Raw genomic sequence first — 18,247 nt, forward strand, 5'->3', positions numbered from 1 at the left:
GAGATGAAGAAGAAAAGGAAGAAGATGAAGAAGATGAAGAAGATGAAGGAGATAGTGTTTGATATGAAGGAGATAGAGATGGATATGAAGGAGATAGAGATGGAGGTGAAGGAGATGAAGGAGATGAACGAGATAAAGAGGGCTACGCAGAAGCAGGCTGGGGCTGTAACATGGGTCTATTGGGACATCAAGATGTGCCCGGTTCCGGATGGCTTTCATCCTCGTCTTGTCCGTCCGAGTATTAAGCGGTTATTGGAGAAGAATGGCTACGGTGGTGGTCCTCTCAACGTCATTGCCTATGGAAAACTAGCGGACGTCCCTCTTGAAACCCTGAGAGAGGTCTTTTCCAGTGGAATCGATCTTAAACTTCTCCCCCACGGTTAAATATCTTCTCTCATCATCCTTATAGAGCCTTTCTACAGTAATGGATGATCTGCTGATAGATAAGAGTCTCATGTCTTTATTTTTTATTTTTTCTCAAACAGGTAACCTTTCAGGTTACATTGATTTGTCATATCCAGCTAATATTATGGTCATATCCGATCCAAAAGCCTGCCCTTATTCAACTTCCGGTCTACAAGCACTCGGCAAAAACCCTATCCAGCCATTTCCATATCATTCTCTTTCCACCTTACTTATGAAACTTCCGGTCTACAAGCACATCATGAACTGCTGGTAATTATGCAAAGTACATTTTGTCGTCATTGTCCCAACTGTTTTTTTATTTTATTTTTAGTCAAACACCCTCTGTTACCTTGTTTTGACCCCCCTTGGTTCATTTGTTGTTCAAGCAGATTAGGAGGTCTCCTGCTCCACGTGTTGTTACTCCCATGGTGAGGATGCTACCAAAGTCTGTTTTAATTTCTAATTTTTTATAGTTTTGTTTGACGCCCCCTATGTTGTCTTTTTTTCTCCACTGCAGAAACATGTAAATCCTTCCTTTATTGCAAGAGGAGGTTTGGGACCTGTGACAATGGTCTATTGGGACATCAATTCGTGTCCGGTTCCCCCTGGCTGTGATGCTAGTCTGGTCGGTCCGTGCATCAAGCGGTTCTTGAAGAAAGAAGGCTGCTCTGGTCCTCTCTCCATCACTGCCATTGGAAGACTAACAGAAGTCCCTAATGACATTCTGGAAGGAGTCTATTCCAGTGGAATCGCTCTTAATAACATTTTCTACGGTTAGGATCTTCTCTCATCTTTGCACCTTTCTTGGTTAATGGATGTTTTACTTGTTGAATAGAGAGTCTCAAGAAGTCTTCTGTTTCTGAAACAGGGTTTTTTGACACTTTGCATGGTCTTCTTTCTGGGTTTATGGATAGCAATCCACCTCCAGCTAATTTTATGGTCATATCCGATGCAAAATCCTTGGGCACACCCTTCCCTTCTATGATTGCTTCTGGGCTAAAATCGAGGGGATACAACGTTCTTCAGCCGGTTCCATGGGATTCTCTTAGCTTGTTTTCTCTTGAGGATGATAAGTGCGTTGATGAAACGAGTGAGTCTGCCTTCTGGATTTGCTCAATATGCGACAAGGATCTACCTTACCAAGGCTTTGAAAATTTCAACACTCATGTTACTAGTAGGCGACATAAACGCGAGGTAATAAAGCATCCAAACATATATTTTGTCATTGTTCACAAGTCTAATTTTGACCCTCTCCTGCCCTTATGTAGTTGTTGGACTATTTGCCTGCGGATCATCGTTTTACTAGACGTGAAGAAAAAGAAGAAGAAGAATAAAGCAACACTCGTATGATTTGAAGGCCCATGGTGTGGGTTTAACTAGTATGATTATTTTAAATCTGAATTTGACCTTAAAACGAAAACGAAACTCGACCGGTATGAAATCTTTATCTAAATTGGAAAAATCAGAGATCCAAACAACCAAACCAAACCGAAAAAAACTAAACTCCGGTCTTTTCATTTTGTTTTGTAGGTTTGATTGTATGTGTAGTATAAACTGCAGTCTTTTTATCTTTTTTGGATATATTTTGAAGGAAAAAAGATGGCTAGCTACACGAAGTATTGGTGAATACATGGTCACACATGCCAAGTATACTATTGTATATTCAATTACACAAAGTATATGTATTACATGACCACATGCATGAACTATATGACGTTATGTGGTCAACATCATAGACATATAATCCAGTACACCGGTCAATTGATTCCGGCAAAGACCGGCGTTGACTCCAGCGTTGACCAACACTTAAAAAAGAAAATTCTAAATTAAAAAAAAAATTATTATAGCAAATTATTTATGGGTTTTCATGATTAAAAGACATTTTCTATTCAATATCCAAATATTTTTTATATATCTCTAATATATTCATCTTATAATTAATTACTTTTTATTTTTCAAGCTAAAGTAAATAGTTAAATAAAAATCATTTATAATTATTTTCAAGATATAAAAATTCATTTATAATAATCTTCAAAATATAAAATCATTTATAATTATGTTCAAGATATAAAAATTTCTAATTATTTTCAAGATATATATATATATATATAAATCTCTCATAATCAGATTATTTAATTACTACAAAATCAATAAAATCAAATTCAACTACTTTCATTAGAAAATAATATGCAAAAGATTGAGTATATGACTCTTTACTCTAAATTTTGCATGGTAATTGTTATAAAAAAATTTAGACACTCTTTTCTTTAAAATTTACATACTCAAAATAACATATAAACAACAAAAAGTTAACAATATTTACTTTTAACATATGAACATTTTCATTTTTACTCTCTTTTACACAATTACAATATGTTAAATTAATTTTTAGAAATTTTTTTTCAAGTTTGGGTTCTCTATATTACATTTAGGATATATTTAGAAAATATATTAAAAATATCTTTAGATATTGAATTAACATATAAACAACAACAAAAAATTCACAATATCTATTTTTAACATATGAACATTTTCATTTTTACCCTCTTTTACACAATTACAATATGTTAAATTAATTTTTTTAAAATTTTTTTAAGGTTTGGGTTCTCTATTTTACATTTAAGATATATTTAGGAAATATATAAAAAATATTTAGATATTGAATAGAATATTTTTTAATTAATAAAAACCATAAATGATTTAATAAAATAACTTATTATTTTTTATTTTTTATTTTTAATTTTAGAAATTTTTTTTTGGTCAACGCCGGAGTCAACACTGGTTTTCACCGGAATTAATCAATCAGTGTACCAGATTGTATGTCTATGGTGTTGAACACATGACGTCATATAGCTCATGCATGTGGCCATGTAATACATATACTTTGTGTAGTTGAATATACAATAGTATAGTTGGTATGTGTGACCATGTATTCACCTATACTTCATGTAGCTAGCCATCTTTCTTCCTATTTTGAATGATATGTGGGATTTGTTTATTTCTTGACTCTGGCAAGTATGTGGTATTTCTTTTTACTATGCAGCTGATTCTGAACATTAAGGAGAAGAATACGATACTGTTTACCTTCTCTTGAGGTTTGTTCCCTGACTGTTGAGAAAATATGAGAAGTAAATCTTCGATAGTTGTTTGTGTGTTTTTTATGCTCTTGTTTTGTTTAAATCTTCGATAGTTTGTGTGTTTTTACTTTTTATGCTCTTTTAATGTCCATATTGTTTTTGTCATCCTCGCTACTAGTATTTTCTTTGTCGTGGTTTTTGCTTCATATCTTTCATGCTTCGACTAACGTGCTTCGACTAACGTGGATTTGTTGTTGTTGGTTAAAGATGTTTTCGTGTTGTGTTTTTGTTTTAGAATGTGTTCGTGATTACTTGTTTGCTTTGACGTGTTCACTATTTGCAGCATTTGATTTCCTTGTTTTTAGATTGTGCTTCGACTAACGTGTTCTTATTTTTCTTTAGTTGCTTTGATGTGTTTGTGTTTTGTTTTCGTGTTGTGTGTTTTGTTTTCGAATGTGTTCGTGATTTTGTTACTTTGTGTTCATAGCTGCTGCTCGTGTTTTGTGTTTTGTGTTTTTGTTTTAGGATCGATGTGTTCGTTATTTTGTTACTTGTTTTGCATATGTTCGCGATTTTGCAGCATTTGTCGCTACGTTGGCACCCTATTCATACATCTAACACACACGCACACAATAACCTTATTCATACATCTAACACACAACACGCATACAATGGCCCTATACATGACACATACATCTCACATACATCATTTCATTCCCATTTATATCCTAACATTACAATACTTAGAGATTATATCCTGCACCAATTAGTATTTTGAACTTTAAAGGAGAGAAGAGGCGGAGAGATGTTAATATTTATAGAGGTCATTCATAACGGTAACAATTGTTTTAAAAAATAAAATTATTATGTTCATAACAGTAACAATTGTTTTAAACGTTCATATTTTATCTGCTATCCAACGTTCGACTGTCAAATCTCAAGTGACAGAGATTAATAGGAAAACTTAAAAAAAAAAAAAAAAAAGTTAAAATTGTAACAAATGTGTAATATCATAAGAGACGCCCACCCTGCAGAGCTAGCTAGCACGTGAAGTGATAAACTTAATTGTTTCTAAACGGTCATATTTACTATGGATTTATCATTTATATATGCTGTACGACAGTAACCGGACAGTAACTTAATAACATATACAGTTGTTTACTCAATGACCCGAATTAGGCCACATAATGGGCCAAATAGCTACATAAATTTTAAGGCCGGAGTAACTTTTCTGAACAAATCTTGTTTTGTAAATTTGCCTATTGTTTTGTGTGTGTGTCAATCATACAAAGTTGGCTAATTTCAATTCATACACGATTACGATAGAGATAAGTACAGCTAACAAAATGGTCTAATTTTTTCTTTCTCTTGTTGAGAGTTGATATGATGACGAAAACCAAACAAAAGATTCATGTTCCGATATTATTAGGGATTGTAAAGAGGATTTTAATATAGCCATAGCCTTTAGTTGAAAGTTGAAACTGTGCCTTGGTTGAAAAGTAAGAAGGGCGCGTGTAATTAAAACGCTTCCACGTCGCCCAATCAGTTCACATATTTTAGATTGGTCCTTGGATGGTGTTTGGTAGCATTTCCTGGCCCACTATTACAAGTTCACTGTTCCATAATTGCAACTTGATTCTGCAAGGCACACACACGTCTTTTTTTACCATGCCAACTAAACTTTTACTTACGCCTTCGTAATACTATGATTTAGCAAAAAAAAAAATTTACTTTATACTATGATTATCCACTATTTTTCTTTTACAAATATGATGTCTGTTTTTTTTTTAATCTACGCCTGCCTTCTACGAAGTTTCCTCTATATATAAATTAAAACGTCAATGTTAACCAGGGACCCTTTCAGGATTTTTCCAAAAAATGGGCCATCAAATTTAACAAAAGGAAGCATGTTTAAGGAAATAAAAAAATATAGTACAATATGAATATCATACTACGTGCTGGGAGTAACAACTGTCACATGATAAGTGCAATAGATGAATAACATACGTCGTTCCACTTTTGTATGCTTTTAGTCTTATCTCTCCGATAGAGAGCTAATGGGTGCTTTTAGTCTTAGTTTTGAATGATGTGTGGGATTTGTTTATTAGAGTCAATGTGGTATTTTTCTTTTTACTATGCAGCTGATTCTGTACATTAAGGAGAAGAATACGATACTGTTTACCTATCCTCTTGAGGCTTGTTTCCTGACTGTTGAGAAAATATGAGAAGTAATCTTCGATAGTTTGTGTGTTTTTTATGCTCCTGTTTTGTTTAATCTTCGATAGTTTGTGTGTTTTTATGATCTTTTAATGTCCATATTGTTTATGAGAAGTAATCTTCGATAGTTTGTGTTTTTTATGCTCTTGTGTAGTTTATAATCTTCGATAGTTTGTGTGTTTTTATGATCTTTTAATGTCCATGTCGTGGTTTTTTGCTTCATAACTTCATGCTGATCATATTATCTTTAAAGATGTTTTCGTGTTGTGTTTTTTTGCTTTGACGTGTTCACTATTTGCAGCATTTCATTTCCTTGTTTTTAGATTGTGCTTCGACTAACGTGTTCTTATTTTTCTTTAGTTGGCTTTGATGTGTTTGTGTTTTGTTTTCGAATGTGTTCGTGATTTTGTTCATTTGTATAGCTGCTGCTCGTGTTTTGTGTTTTTGTTTTAGGATATGTTCGTGATTTTGTTACTTGTTTTGCATATGGCGTGTTCGCGATTTTGCAGCATTTGTCGCTACGTTGGCCCCCTATTCATACATCTAACACACACGCACACAATAACCTTATTCATACATCTAACACACAACACGCATACAATGGTCCTATACATATACATACATCTAATATATAACTCTATACATCATTCATTCCCATTTATATCCTAACATTAATAAAAATACTTAGAGATTATACTGCACCAATTAAGACGGATGATGAAAGCCATAGACGAGAGAATACACACACGAATCAAGCTTCTCTCGTTTCACTGCCATCTGCAAAATGGATCGAATAGTTAATTTCCGTTACAATTTCCTCAATTTTTCTCTACAAATAAAACTAAAAATAGAACAACAATTCACTTTAGACGTCATTTTAATAAATCCAACAATTTTGTTAAATTCCTTTATATAAAAAAAAAAAGACTTAACAATCGTTCTACTATCATAAAATATATGTACTTTCTTAGGCAGAAACAGAGAGGAAACTATTTCCTACTATTTTCAGCCAGATGCATACTAAGAAACAACATTTCAGGGCCCTCATTCTTACGAACATTTTACTAAACACCCATATCTATATAGCTGGATTCAAAAACATGATCATTTGAAATGTTCCGAAAACTATATTATTTACTAAGCTGAACACTATATAGTTAAACAGAGAAAATAAACGTAATCAGACCAGAGTCTCTTACCTTTAAGGGTGATGATGCATGCTTCTATGTTTGTCTCTGAGGATGTGGGAACTAGGAACTATAAACAGTTTTGACTTGAAAACGTAAGTGAAAAAACATATTCGGACATGGAAAAAAAAATAACAGAGTTTTAGTTGTTTTAAGAATTAGTATTTTGAACTTTGAAGGAGAGAAGAGGCGGAGAAATGTTAATATTTATAGAGAATTAGTCATTCATAACGGTAACAATTGTTTAAAAAAATAAAATTATTATATTCATAACAGTAACAATTGTTTCAAACGTTCATATTTTATCTGCAATCCAACGTTCGACTGTCAAATCTCAAGTGACAGAGATTAATTGGAAAACTTTTTTTTTTTAAAAAGTTAAAATTGTAACAAATGTGTAATATCATAAGAGACGCCCACCCTGCAGAGCTAGCTAGCACGTGAAGTGATAAACTTAATTGTTTCTAAACGGTCATATTTATTATGGATTTATCATTTATATATGCTGTACGACAGTAACCGGACAGTAAATTAATAACATATACAGTTGTTTACTCAATGACCCGAATTAGGCCACATAATGGGCCAAATAGCTACATAAATTTTAAGGCCGGAGTAACTTTTCTGAACAAATCTTGTTTTGTAAATTTGCCTATTGTTTTGTGTGTGTGTCAATCATACAAAGTTGGCTAATTTCAATTCATACACGATTACGATAGAGATAAGTACAGCTAACAAAATGGTCTAATTTTTTCTTTCTCTTGTTGAGAGTTGATAACTTGATATGATGACAAAAACCAAACAAAAGATTCATGTTCCGATTATTATTATTGTAAAGAGGATTTTATTATAGCTTAGCCTTTAGTTGAAAGTTGAAACTGTGCCTTGGTTGAAAAGTAAGAAGGGCGCGTGTAATTAAAACACTTCCACGTCGCCCAATCAGTTCACATATTTTAGATTCGGTCGTTGGATGGTGTTTGGTAGCATTTCCTGGCCCACTACTACAAGTTCACTGTTCCATAATTGCAACTTGATTATGCAAGGCACACACACGTCTTTTACCATGCCAACTAAACGTTTACTTACGCATTCGTAATACTATGATTTAGCAAAATAAAATTTACTTTATACTATGATTATCCTCTATTTTTCTTTTTACAAATATGATGTCTGTTTTTTTTTTAATCTACGCCTGCCTTCTACGAAGTTTTCTCTGTATATAAATTAAAACGTCAATGTTAACCAGAGACCCTTTCAGGATTTTTCCAAAAAATGGGACATCAAATTTAACAAAAGGAAGCATGTTTAAGAAAAAAAAATATATATATAGTAATATGAATATCATACTACGTGCTGGGAGTAACAACTGTCACATGATAAGTGCAATAGATGAATAAACATACGTCGTTCCACTTTTGTATCTCTCGGATAGGGAGCTAATGTAATGGGTGCTTTTAGTCTTAGGGTGTAAATGGTTGCAGCGGTCAGGACGGCCAAATCTGTCTGCGGACAGGACCGCTTTTAATTTACCATTCAATAAATATAGTCCATAGTGGTGCGGTCTAAATAAAGTAGAGACAAGACCGCTGCGGACTGCTTTTGTATACAAATAGAACTGGTCCGCAGCGGTCTGTAGTCCGCCCCAAAAATAGAGCGGTCCAGACCGCAGACAGATTTGACTGCCCTGACTGCAGTTACCATTCAAACCCTTAGTTTTCGAGTATGTATCCATTCGTTTCTTTTTTTGGGTATAACATTTAACCATGGAAACCAAAAAAAAAAAAAAAAGAAGAAGAAAGAATAATATACGTCACTATATGTCAATCTTTGATTAGAATTTTCAAAAAATTTGAATACCATTTTCCCTTCTTTTCTATATTTAAACAAAAAAGATTGGCAAAAGCAATGTTTATATTCTTTATGAACGCGATATATACTTATGTTTACTAAACTTGCTACGTATTTAGCATCACAATTTTTTTTTATTTTTTTTTAGCATCACAATTTTAACTCAACTAACCCTTTAAAATACACAAATATATACTTCTATTACTTCATATCAATTCAAAAACTGTAGTTTGCTATACAGTAGAACCTCTATAAATTAATACTCTTTAAATTAATACTCGCTATAAATTAATAAATTCTTCCGGTCCTGAGTTGGGCCGGTGTAAAAAATGACTCATTTCGATAAATTAATTAGATAATAATTTTTTTGAAAATCCTATGTAAAAATATGGTCCCATCAATATCATAAATTAATAATCAAATAATAAATAAATATATATATATATATATATATCTAACAAAATCTTGTGAAATATGACTCTATTGTTGTTTGTATATTCTTGAATTTGCATTTTTATTGTAGTTCATCTCTAATTTTTTTCATTGTCGTCTTTTCAAATCGCATTCAAAAATTGTGGAAAATATTAAATGTGATAATTGCTTCTTTACATGTAATTGGTTCTTAAATTACTTCAAGATATTCTTTGACTTCATCATTACCATGAATGATACTAGTAGCAATTTCTTCTAAACTCTAAACTTCTAACATTTGTCATTTTTACCTAAACTCTAAACTTAGCAATTATGATAGCAAAGATTATAATAAGACTTTTTAAAAAAATATGAATGATAACAAAAGTATATTACTGTAATATAAAATTTTCAAAATTATGAAAATTAAAAATCTCTTCATAAATTAATATTTTATTAATTTATCGATAAATTAATAATTATTAATTTATCGATAAATTAAAACCTCTATAATTAATAAAATTTCATGGTCCCGATCTTATTAATTTATAGAGGTTTTACTGTAATTGCAATAAATCATTATAAAATAATGCTCATCACGATATTCTCGTTCACTTTAGAGATATGATTTTTTTTAAAAAGAAATCTGAAAGAGATATATCATAAGGTAAGTGATAAAAATTCCAAATTCCTCATCGAGAGATCGTTTTTATCCTTTTTCTTTTTGCAGTTTAATATTAACTTTGAATGGGCATGCCAATTCCTCTTTTCCTATATATTATTATCTGGTTACGGCTTCTACGAAGCTTCCTATTGGCATATAGAGATACCTTTTTGTATCTGTTTCAACACAAATGACGTTTAACTTTTTAATCAGGTGCTATCGGAATGGGCCAACGAAAATGTAATAAAGGGAAACATCAAACATCAAACATCAATCATGTTCAATAAATAAATGTAAGTAATTTCTTCAGAGTTGCGTGTTGGGGGTAACTAACTACTAGTGGCACGTGATGAAACTATCACGTCACTACTATTCTATATTCCCTTCTTCTTTTTGATTAAACGCAAAATTGCAACTTGCTAATTAATCCTCTATTTTCCCTTCCTTTTCTGATTAGTATAAAGTTAACTTTTTCTTAAAGTCACAAGGTACGAGAGAATTTGATGGGGAATATTTTTCTTACTGTAGATTGGTATTATGGACTATATATATCTAAATGCAATACTAAAATTTGTTCATTACTGAATGATAATAATAAACAAAGGATGACCAAAAAATAAGACAAGTGATAAAGAAACATGCCACGTATTTTACCACTGCAAAATTTAACCCTTTGAAATAGCGTATTATCGACGCACGTCACAAATTAATAAAATACTACTACACATTCACTCTCTTTTTTTTTTCTTTTTCTTTATAATAAGGGATGTAAAAATGTTTATTATTTTATTTTATTTTTGAATTTCAGAATCTCCGCTTATATATATATATGAATAGTGAAACCCTTCATTCGTCTTCCTCCTTGGATTTTAACCATTACAGAAGAACCGCAACAATGGCGAAAGCTCTCTCCTACATATTTTGATATTTTTCTCTTCTTTTTATATCCCTTTTTATGATCGCTGCTAGAGAAATGGAGACTCCGGTGGGTTTAAGATTCTGTCCGACCGACGAGGAGATCGTCGATGATTACCTCCGGCCAAAAAATCTGGAAACTGACACGAGCCGTGTCGATCAAGTCATTAGCACTGTCACTATCTGTAGCTTCGATCCTTGGGAGTTACCTTGTAAGTCCCCATCTCACGAGTTCCCCTCTCAGTAGTCAGTGCTGTATCAAATCAAATCATCAGCTAGTTTCTGATTTTGGGATTTTTTGGTTTTGTTTGGTCAGGTCAGTCGAGGATCAAATTGAAAGATAAGTCTTGGTGTTTCTTCAGCCGTAAGGTAAACAAATACGACAGAGGTGAGCAACAGATCAGAAAAACGAAATCTGGGTTTTGGAAGATAACTGGTAACCCAAAGGCTATCATGCGCAACCGTGTTAAGATCGGTGCGAAAAAGGTTTTGATGTTTTACTTTAGTAAGGATTCCAAATCCGATTGGGTTATGCACGAGTACCACCTTCTCTCCCCTGTTCAGGTACTCTGTTTTTCTTTTCTTTTTTTTTTGTAACTTTTTTGAGCTGCGATTGTGATTTGATTTGAATCTGTACAGTAATTATTTTTTTGTTAACTATTACAGAAGATGATGACATATACCATCTGTAAAGTAATGTTTAAGGGTGAAGAGAACGAGGTTTCTTCTCCCCCTTTACATCTTGTGAACAATTCTGGAGGATCTGAGGTCGTTACTTTCTTTGTTTCTCTCTTTTTTTTTAATCTGACAACGAACGACTCTTATTTGTGTTCTTCTCCTTTTTTTCATTAATATATTGTTTGATTAATCAACATTTAATTAGTTTGGTATTTTATCCTTTCTATCTTTTTGCTATATATCACGTGATGAAACTAATGCTACTAACCAGATTCAAGTCAGTTTGGTTTGCAGGAAGAGGCTCATCAACTCGATGATGCAGCAACTATAGCTACCAAAGAGGAGGAATGGAAAACATGGTTGAATGATAATGATGATGAGGAGACGAATATCATGTTTTTGCAGGATAATCGCAACGATTACAGACCTCCAAAGTCATTGACTGGTGTCTTCACTGACGATATCGATAGCAGTGATGATAATGATTCTGATTTTCTATCTCCGGCCACTGTAAGCAATGTTTTTACTATGTCTTACCTTGAGAATCCTCTGTTTTCATATTTCATTCTCATAAAAGCTGAGTTTGGCTGATATATATGACAGAACTCTATTGGAACTTCGTGCACTTGTGATGATAGTTTTGGTAGCTCAAATCATCGCATAGACCAAATCAAAGACCTGCCAGAACCTCCTAATTCGACAGTCGAGTTAGTGTCACCACTAACTCAAGAGGTGAGCTTTATTATCTCTCTTTCACTGAGGCTAACAATCCCTAATGCTAACTTTGTGCCATTCATTACTCACAAGCGTTTTGGGTTCTTTGATATGATGGTTCAAGGTGAGCCAAGCTCTCAGAACTAATGTTGATACCACTGAGATCAAAAAGATGAATCCTTGTGATGATGCACGTGGGACTGAGATTGAAGATCATAAATTGGGTCAAGAGATGATCAAGAAGAACAAAAGAGCTGGTAACTTCTTTCTTAGGATGGTACAAAAATTCGTCAAGAAAATTCGCCTATGTTATCCTATCTCAAGAACATGATATAAACACCTTTGTACTTTCCAAGATCCGTAAAACTATATGTTATGTTTATCTTGTTTTGTAACTATTTCCTTACTCTATGTGTGTCCTAATATATTCCAATTGACCGACAATCTCTTATCTTGTTTTGCAACTTTTCCATCTCGGACGTGTGTTCCATTTTTTTTTATCTAGTGAAAGGTAAAATACTTGTGATAAGAAGTAGTCAGTGAACTCAAAGTTGTAAAATTTGAATTTATCATACAGCTAACCCAAATGGTCAAATTTAATTGACGTAGCAGCAATCAGCGTCGACTCTTCTAGTCCTACTCCTACCTAAACCCCACGAAAGTTTTCGTTCAACAAAAGAAAACAAGAATAAATAATCATCAAATCAAAGATGCTTCAAAGTTATTATGTCAAGAGTCTCTTTTGGACTTTTTTTAAATCAATATTATCACACGTGCATGTTGTCATCGTTGATGTTTAAGTATAAACCGCATTATTTTATTTTACTGGAGCTCTCGACTGACTTGCGAGAAAAGAGAAGTTGCGTCTTTGTTTGCCTGGCTGAGGTTTGGTCTCAAATTGCTATTATCTGATGTATGATTGATTTGTACAAGGTTTTATCGGTTCTTCTAGATTACAAAAAAGCGTAACTTGGATCTTTATGATGTGTTTATTATATAGGATGATGTTGAAGAACAAAGAGGCGACTCCGACGTCGGTGTGGATTGATGTCAACAACTGTCCGATTCCGGATTGTTATGATGTTGGTCAGATCCGTCCGCGCATAGAAGCAGTGTTGGAAAAATATCAAAGAAATTCTTATTAAGCGTCAGAAAAATATCAAATTAAAACATTTAAAGAATTCTAATAACGTCAGAGAAGTAATGCTAAGCTGTTATTAAACTTTTAAAATATTGGAATTTAATTAACATTAGCCAAATCAAATCTAGTGCAAAAATATAATTTAGAAAATTGAATCTAAATATTTTTTTTTAGAAAGTAATGAGAATCATTTTCCATAATAAAAATTTAATGATAATAACAACAAAAAGTATAGATTAAGATGCAAGGCTTGGTATTATCATAGATAATCAACATTATCATAAATAATCTAACGTTATCAACATTATGTTATCTACAATGGCACATCTAGACTACACAAAAATGGATGTAAATTAGATGAACCTTTAATTAGTTCAATGCTAACATAAACATTAGGTAAAGTGTGTATTTATATATTTACGGAAGATGTGGATGAACTTTTGACTTCTCTATTATATATTGATTTTGTTCCCCTAATCTTTTTTATTTTGTTTATGAGTAAAGTTTTTTTCTTACAAGTAAAGTCCCCTATTGGTTAATTTTTGAAAGCACGTGTCCTCTTGTTATTTTTTGTTTCACTAACTATCTTCTAACGCATTATTATGCCATATACGGCATTATCAAAATTCAAAAGTAAAAAAATAAAATGAAAAAAAAAAAAGAAGAAAAGGGTCATGAATGTAGCCTAGATTCCGTCATTTGGAGATACAACAATTCGCCACTCGAAGAAAAAAAAAAAATCTTAACAAGATTAAAGATAAGAACCCTCAATAATGTTTTCTAAAAAGGAATAAGATCAAAATAGTAAGCGTGTTCACACAGCATAATTAAGGAAGCCACAAGGCAGATTCGAGTTGATCACCTTTGTTTTTTGCTTTGGGACCCATTCTTACCGCCCATCACCTTCCCTAATAAGCCTTTCCAATTTTATTTTATTTTAAAATATATTTTCTTCTTCTTATATGCTACTAATTCAGATTACTAATACATAGGGAATGTAGTATAATCGACGGTTCACCCAAACCGATTCAATCCAAAATCCAAATCCTAAAACCGATTATATAAAATTAATTTTTAATTCCTTTTCTTTAATCGATAAATGCAGTACTACAGTATGTTAGTTGTTGGTTTATATCTGATTTCTGTTTGCTTACATTGATTAATAATAAGTAAAAGAAATTAAGAGTTAGACGATAATAAACATACCGTTGTTTCAGTAATTGTTAAGACCGGTACTGTGTAAACCAGAACCATATACCAATTGAACCGAAGATCCATATTAAATTTAATAATAAATAAAAACAAATATTTGTGGGGGTTATTTAAACGCATTGCTTTCACTGTCTTCCTCCCTCCAAATTAATTTATATACCAAACAACAAAACGAATAGTAATATAATCGGAGAAATACACAGAGCGATCTCGGCGGCGAAGCTCTTTAGTCTTTTACCATCGAAATCGGTGGGTACTTCTTCCTTTTTGTGAACAATGGAGGATAGAGTTGGGTTCGGATTCCGTCCGAACGACGAGGAGCTCGTCGGTCACTATCTCCGTAACAAAATTGAAGGAAACAGCAGCCACGTTGAAGTAGCCATTAGCGAAGTCAACATCTGTAGCTACGATCCTTGGGACTTGCGTTGTAAGTTTCCCAATTTTCCTCATAATTTTGTTTCATTCATATATATGCTCGCGTGAATTGATCTATTTGATTGGAAGGGTTTGTTCTGATTTAGGGTTTTGGTTTTGGTTTTGTAAAAACAGTCCAATCAAAGTACAAATCGAGAGATGCTATGTGGTATTTCTTCTCTTGTAGAGTAAACAAGTATGGGAATGGGAATCGACAGAGCAGGACGACGGTTTCTGGCAAGTGGAAGCTTACCGGAGAATCTGTGGAAGTCAAGGACCAATGGGGGATTGCTAGCGGCGTTCGTGGTAAGATTGGTCATAAAAGGGTTTTGGTCTTCCTCGATGCAAGATTCCCTGACAAAACCAAATCCGACTGGGTTATCCACGAGTTTCACTACGACCTTTTGCCTGAACAGAAGGTTCGTCATTTCAGGATCTTGTCTTAAGTGTACCCCTCACTCATCTATGTGTATGTATCCCTAGATAGGCTGAGCTAAGAACTCATCAATGTTATTATGATTAGAAACTATGTAGTGTTACCAGTGAGGTTCAGAATCTAGTTTTAGGATTAGCTTTTGACAGAACTCTTATCAATGTTTTTTACTGACGAACTTTTGTGTTTACCTCTGGAATTTTTACAGAGGACCTATGTTATCTGCAGGCTTGAATACAAAGGTGATGACCCGGACGTTCTCTCTGCTTATGCAATAGATCCTACTCCCGCTTTTGCCCCCAATATGGCTAATAGTGAAGGTTCTGTGGTGAGTTAATGTCCAAAACTGTTTGTTTGCTCTTAGCTCTGAAGTAAGCAGACTAAAAAAACTAAGCTTGTGTCTAACTGTTGATTTTTGTTTCAGGTCAACCAATCACGTCAAGGAAACTCAGAATCTTACAACACTTACTCTGAGTATGATTCAGCAAATCATGGCCAGCAGTTTAACATGCAGCAATCAGTTCAAGGGAATTCAGGATATTACAACCCTTTCCCTGAGTATGATTTAGCAAACAACGGCCAGTGGTTGAGTGACTATTTCTACCCGCAACAACAAGTTCCTTACTCGGCGGCCCCATATGATGAAAACTCCGAGCTCATTCGGAACTTTGTGATTGAAGAAACTCGTGAAAGGACATCTATGCAAGAGCATTACAGTGATCACCAGCCCAAAAAACCTGTGACTGGGGTTTTGGGTGATGATAGCAGTGACAATGACTCAATGGTAAGCACTTGGACCACTTATATATTCAGAATCTATACCATCGCTTCTGTTTCTGACACATCGACTTTTGGCTTTTTAACAGACTTTCGGAGACACTTCGAGCTCGACTGATAGTGGTTGTAGTTCAAATGAGTCTTACTATACTCCTATAGATGATGATGTTCCATCATTGAACACTGTCGTTGAGCCTTTGCACAATTACGAGGCGCAACCGTGTCAGAGCAAAGAAAAGGTTTTAACACTCTCACTGAGAAACAACATACTTTGATACGCAACCTGAAACCAACATATAGTCTAAATTATGGGTGTGCTTGCAGGTGATAAATACGCAGAAAAGCGAATGCGAGTGGAAAATGGCGGAAGACTCGATCAAGAAACCTCCATCCACCAAGACGGTGAAGCAGAGCTGGATTGTTTTGGAGAAGAGGAGTGAAAGGAATGCACAGTGGAACTATCTCATAAACATGATCGTTGGCGTCTTACTGTTCATCTCCATCATTGGTTCGATGATTCTTGTTGGTTAAAGAGGTCAAATCCGATTCTTGCTCACAGTTTTTATTTCTTGTCTGTGTGCTTTTCCTTTTGGTTTCTTTGCTCTGTTTTCTCACTCCGGAAAAGTCTGAAGTTGTGTGTTTTACATAAGTATGTGTAAAAAAAAAGAGAAAAAAAAAGAGAGAAGGAAAAAAAAAATGCAGAAAGTGTAATAATGTAAAGAAAGGGGGAGAAAAGTGTATGTTCATAATTAGTGAATCGTATTGTGTTGTAGTTCTTATTTTGTATATAAAAGTGATCAAATAATTCTGCAAAAGAAAGGGGTATATATACATGAGAGGTTGTGCAAAGGATGTTTGGCTCAAAGATTCATTGAACACATCAAGAAAGTGTAACGGAGGGCGCAATGGAAAAAAAGCAACTAGTGCTATGACGTTTCAGCAAGTTTTGTAATACCAACTAATTCATGTTGCGAAGAACTAAAGTCCTCTGACCGAAAATTGACAAGCAATATACATTAGGATTGTTTGAAATTAATTAAAATAGTTTATCTTATGTATTTTTACGGTTTGTTTACTAATTACATTGTTGTAGAGTATGTTGTCTCTACACTTATTCTTGGGTAATCATGAAGCTAAACATAGACTAATCCTCAAAATTTGTAAGAAAGCCGAATCTTGTTATCAATTAACGCGTCAACAATCTTTAAAGATGGTAGAATTTTTTGATATCTCAGAAACCTACGACCTATTTTATCCATCTTAAAGGATTTATGTTTGTACATATAATAACAATGGTTGAATGAGAGATATTACACATATTTTTTACATATCAAAGACACATGTCAGTGTAGAACATTCTTTAGTATTCAGTAAGCATGGTCAAAGATTCCAGCTTATTACATAAGCAGAAAGATTACAATTACAATTACAATTACAATTACGGACTTATTACATAAGCAGAAAGATTCCAGCTTCTCGCCATTTCAATTCTTGTAGGGCACACATGTCCACCGTCCAATTCTTGTAAGCCTTAAAGCTTCCCAAATAAGCCTACCTTTTTTTTTTTTTCAATTCTCATAGCTTTTCAACCAAAACCGATTCTATTAATAAAACCCAAACCAAAGAATCTGATTTAAGGTTTATGAAGAAAGAAAGGAGAAAAATATCAAAATAACAAACAAACCGGTGAAAGCCAAAACCAAACCAAATTGAACCGAAGAAGATCCATTATTTAACTTTAAAATATATAAATTTAGTAGCATAAATAAAAATACTGATAATAAAATAATAATATTTCTGGGCTTATTTAAACTCTTAACTCTTTCTTCACTCAGTTCATCTCATCATCTCTCTCCTCTAAATAAAACAGAAAAGTACTAGTCTCTTTGAAACATTTGGAGAAATAGGTAGAGAGATGGATGATGTTTTTGTGGGGTTTGGATTCCGCCCGAGGGACGACGAGCTCGTCGGTTACTATCTCTATCACAAAATTATGGGCAACACTCGTCTAGTAGAATGGGCCATTAACGAGGTCAACATCTGTGATTTCGATCCTTGGACGTTGCGCTGTAAGTTATACTACTATCACGGTTTTTCGAATTTTAATTATTTTCTGCCACCGTACGTGCGTGATCGAGAGAGAGAGTCGTTGGG

The 18,247-nt window shown here is 33.6% G+C and overlaps 4 protein-coding genes and 1 long non-coding RNA gene across 7 annotated transcripts in view; 4 read left to right on the top strand and 1 right to left on the bottom strand.

Moving 5' to 3' along the window:
• LOC104754239 lies at positions 25-2,197 on the top strand. 2 transcript variants are annotated; one of them, XR_002036293.1, is made up of 7 exons: positions 25-379; positions 486-675; positions 795-833; positions 923-1,178; positions 1,274-1,599; positions 1,674-1,838; positions 1,936-2,197. XR_002036293.1 is itself a non-coding variant. In XM_010476377.2 (6 exons), the coding sequence occupies exons 3-6, from the start codon at positions 831-833 to the stop codon at positions 1,737-1,739; spliced, it is 651 nt and encodes a 216-aa protein (XP_010474679.1). In that variant the 5' UTR covers positions 25-379; positions 486-675; positions 795-830; the 3' UTR covers positions 1,740-1,929. The 2 variants fall into 2 exon arrangements, 1 of the variants encoding a protein (XP_010474679.1); XM_010476377.2 differs by lacking the exon at positions 1,936-2,197 and having other exon boundaries at positions 1,674-1,929.
• On the bottom strand, positions 6,257-7,043 carry LOC104754240. The gene is made up of 2 exons (XR_762098.1): positions 6,899-7,043; positions 6,257-6,476 (listed from the first exon to the last, which is right to left on the bottom strand). It is a non-coding gene; the product is annotated as an uncharacterized LOC104754240 (long non-coding RNA).
• On the top strand, positions 10,593-12,565 carry LOC104754241 (NAC domain-containing protein 3). Of its 2 annotated transcripts, none has more exons than XM_010476378.2 (6): positions 10,593-10,936; positions 11,041-11,288; positions 11,391-11,492; positions 11,685-11,912; positions 12,006-12,134; positions 12,241-12,565. In XM_010476378.2, exons 1-6 carry the CDS (start codon positions 10,765-10,767, stop codon positions 12,445-12,447), a joined length of 1,086 nt encoding a protein of 361 aa, XP_010474680.1. In that variant the 5' UTR covers positions 10,593-10,764; the 3' UTR covers positions 12,448-12,565. The 2 variants fall into 2 exon arrangements, with proteins under 2 accessions (XP_010474680.1, XP_010474681.1); XM_010476379.2 differs by having other exon boundaries at positions 10,594-10,936; positions 11,697-11,912.
• LOC104754242 (NAC domain-containing protein 1-like) lies at positions 14,630-16,989 on the top strand. Its single transcript, XM_010476380.2, has 6 exons — positions 14,630-14,896; positions 15,019-15,302; positions 15,525-15,644; positions 15,741-16,100; positions 16,183-16,332; positions 16,418-16,989. Exons 1-6 carry the CDS (start codon positions 14,746-14,748, stop codon positions 16,622-16,624), a joined length of 1,272 nt encoding a protein of 423 aa, XP_010474682.1. The 5' UTR covers positions 14,630-14,745; the 3' UTR covers positions 16,625-16,989.
• The window catches only part of LOC104754244 (NAC domain-containing protein 1-like), a 2,515-nt gene continuing 2,190 nt past the window's right edge, over positions 17,923-18,247 (top strand). The window contains exon 1 of the mRNA XM_010476382.1: positions 17,923-18,162. Within this exon, the coding sequence (XP_010474684.1) occupies positions 18,009-18,162 (154 nt within the window). The 5' untranslated portion in view covers positions 17,923-18,008. The remainder of the gene's footprint in view (positions 18,163-18,247) is intronic.

This window comes from Camelina sativa, chromosome 17 (genome assembly GCF_000633955.1).
Source record: "Camelina sativa cultivar DH55 chromosome 17, Cs, whole genome shotgun sequence".
Taxonomy (NCBI): domain Eukaryota; kingdom Viridiplantae; phylum Streptophyta; class Magnoliopsida; order Brassicales; family Brassicaceae; genus Camelina; species Camelina sativa.

What these genes read in the sequence shown, in the direction of transcription:
- LOC104754239 (XM_010476377.2), top strand. An exon ending in TCTTAATAACATTTTCTACG is followed by an intron (nt 1,179 to 1,273) that starts GTTAGGATCTTC and finishes TTTCTGAAACAG; the next exon opens with GGTTTTTTGACACTTTGCAT. An exon ending in GTAGGCGACATAAACGCGAG is followed by an intron (nt 1,600 to 1,673) that starts GTAATAAAGCAT and finishes GCCCTTATGTAG; the next exon opens with TTGTTGGACTATTTGCCTGC.
- LOC104754241 (XM_010476378.2), top strand. Translation starts at nt 10,765, where the DNA reads ATGATCGCTGCTAGAGAAATGGAGACTCCGGTGGGTTTAAGATTCTGT. An exon ending in CGATCCTTGGGAGTTACCTT is followed by an intron (nt 10,937 to 11,040) that starts GTAAGTCCCCAT and finishes TTGTTTGGTCAG; the next exon opens with GTCAGTCGAGGATCAAATTG. An exon ending in ATTTTCTATCTCCGGCCACT is followed by an intron (nt 11,913 to 12,005) that starts GTAAGCAATGTT and finishes TATATATGACAG; the next exon opens with AACTCTATTGGAACTTCGTG.
- LOC104754242 (XM_010476380.2), top strand. Translation starts at nt 14,746, where the DNA reads ATGGAGGATAGAGTTGGGTTCGGATTCCGTCCGAACGACGAGGAGCTC. An exon ending in CGATCCTTGGGACTTGCGTT is followed by an intron (nt 14,897 to 15,018) that starts GTAAGTTTCCCA and finishes TTGTAAAAACAG; the next exon opens with TCCAATCAAAGTACAAATCG. An exon ending in CTAATAGTGAAGGTTCTGTG is followed by an intron (nt 15,645 to 15,740) that starts GTGAGTTAATGT and finishes TTTTTGTTTCAG; the next exon opens with GTCAACCAATCACGTCAAGG.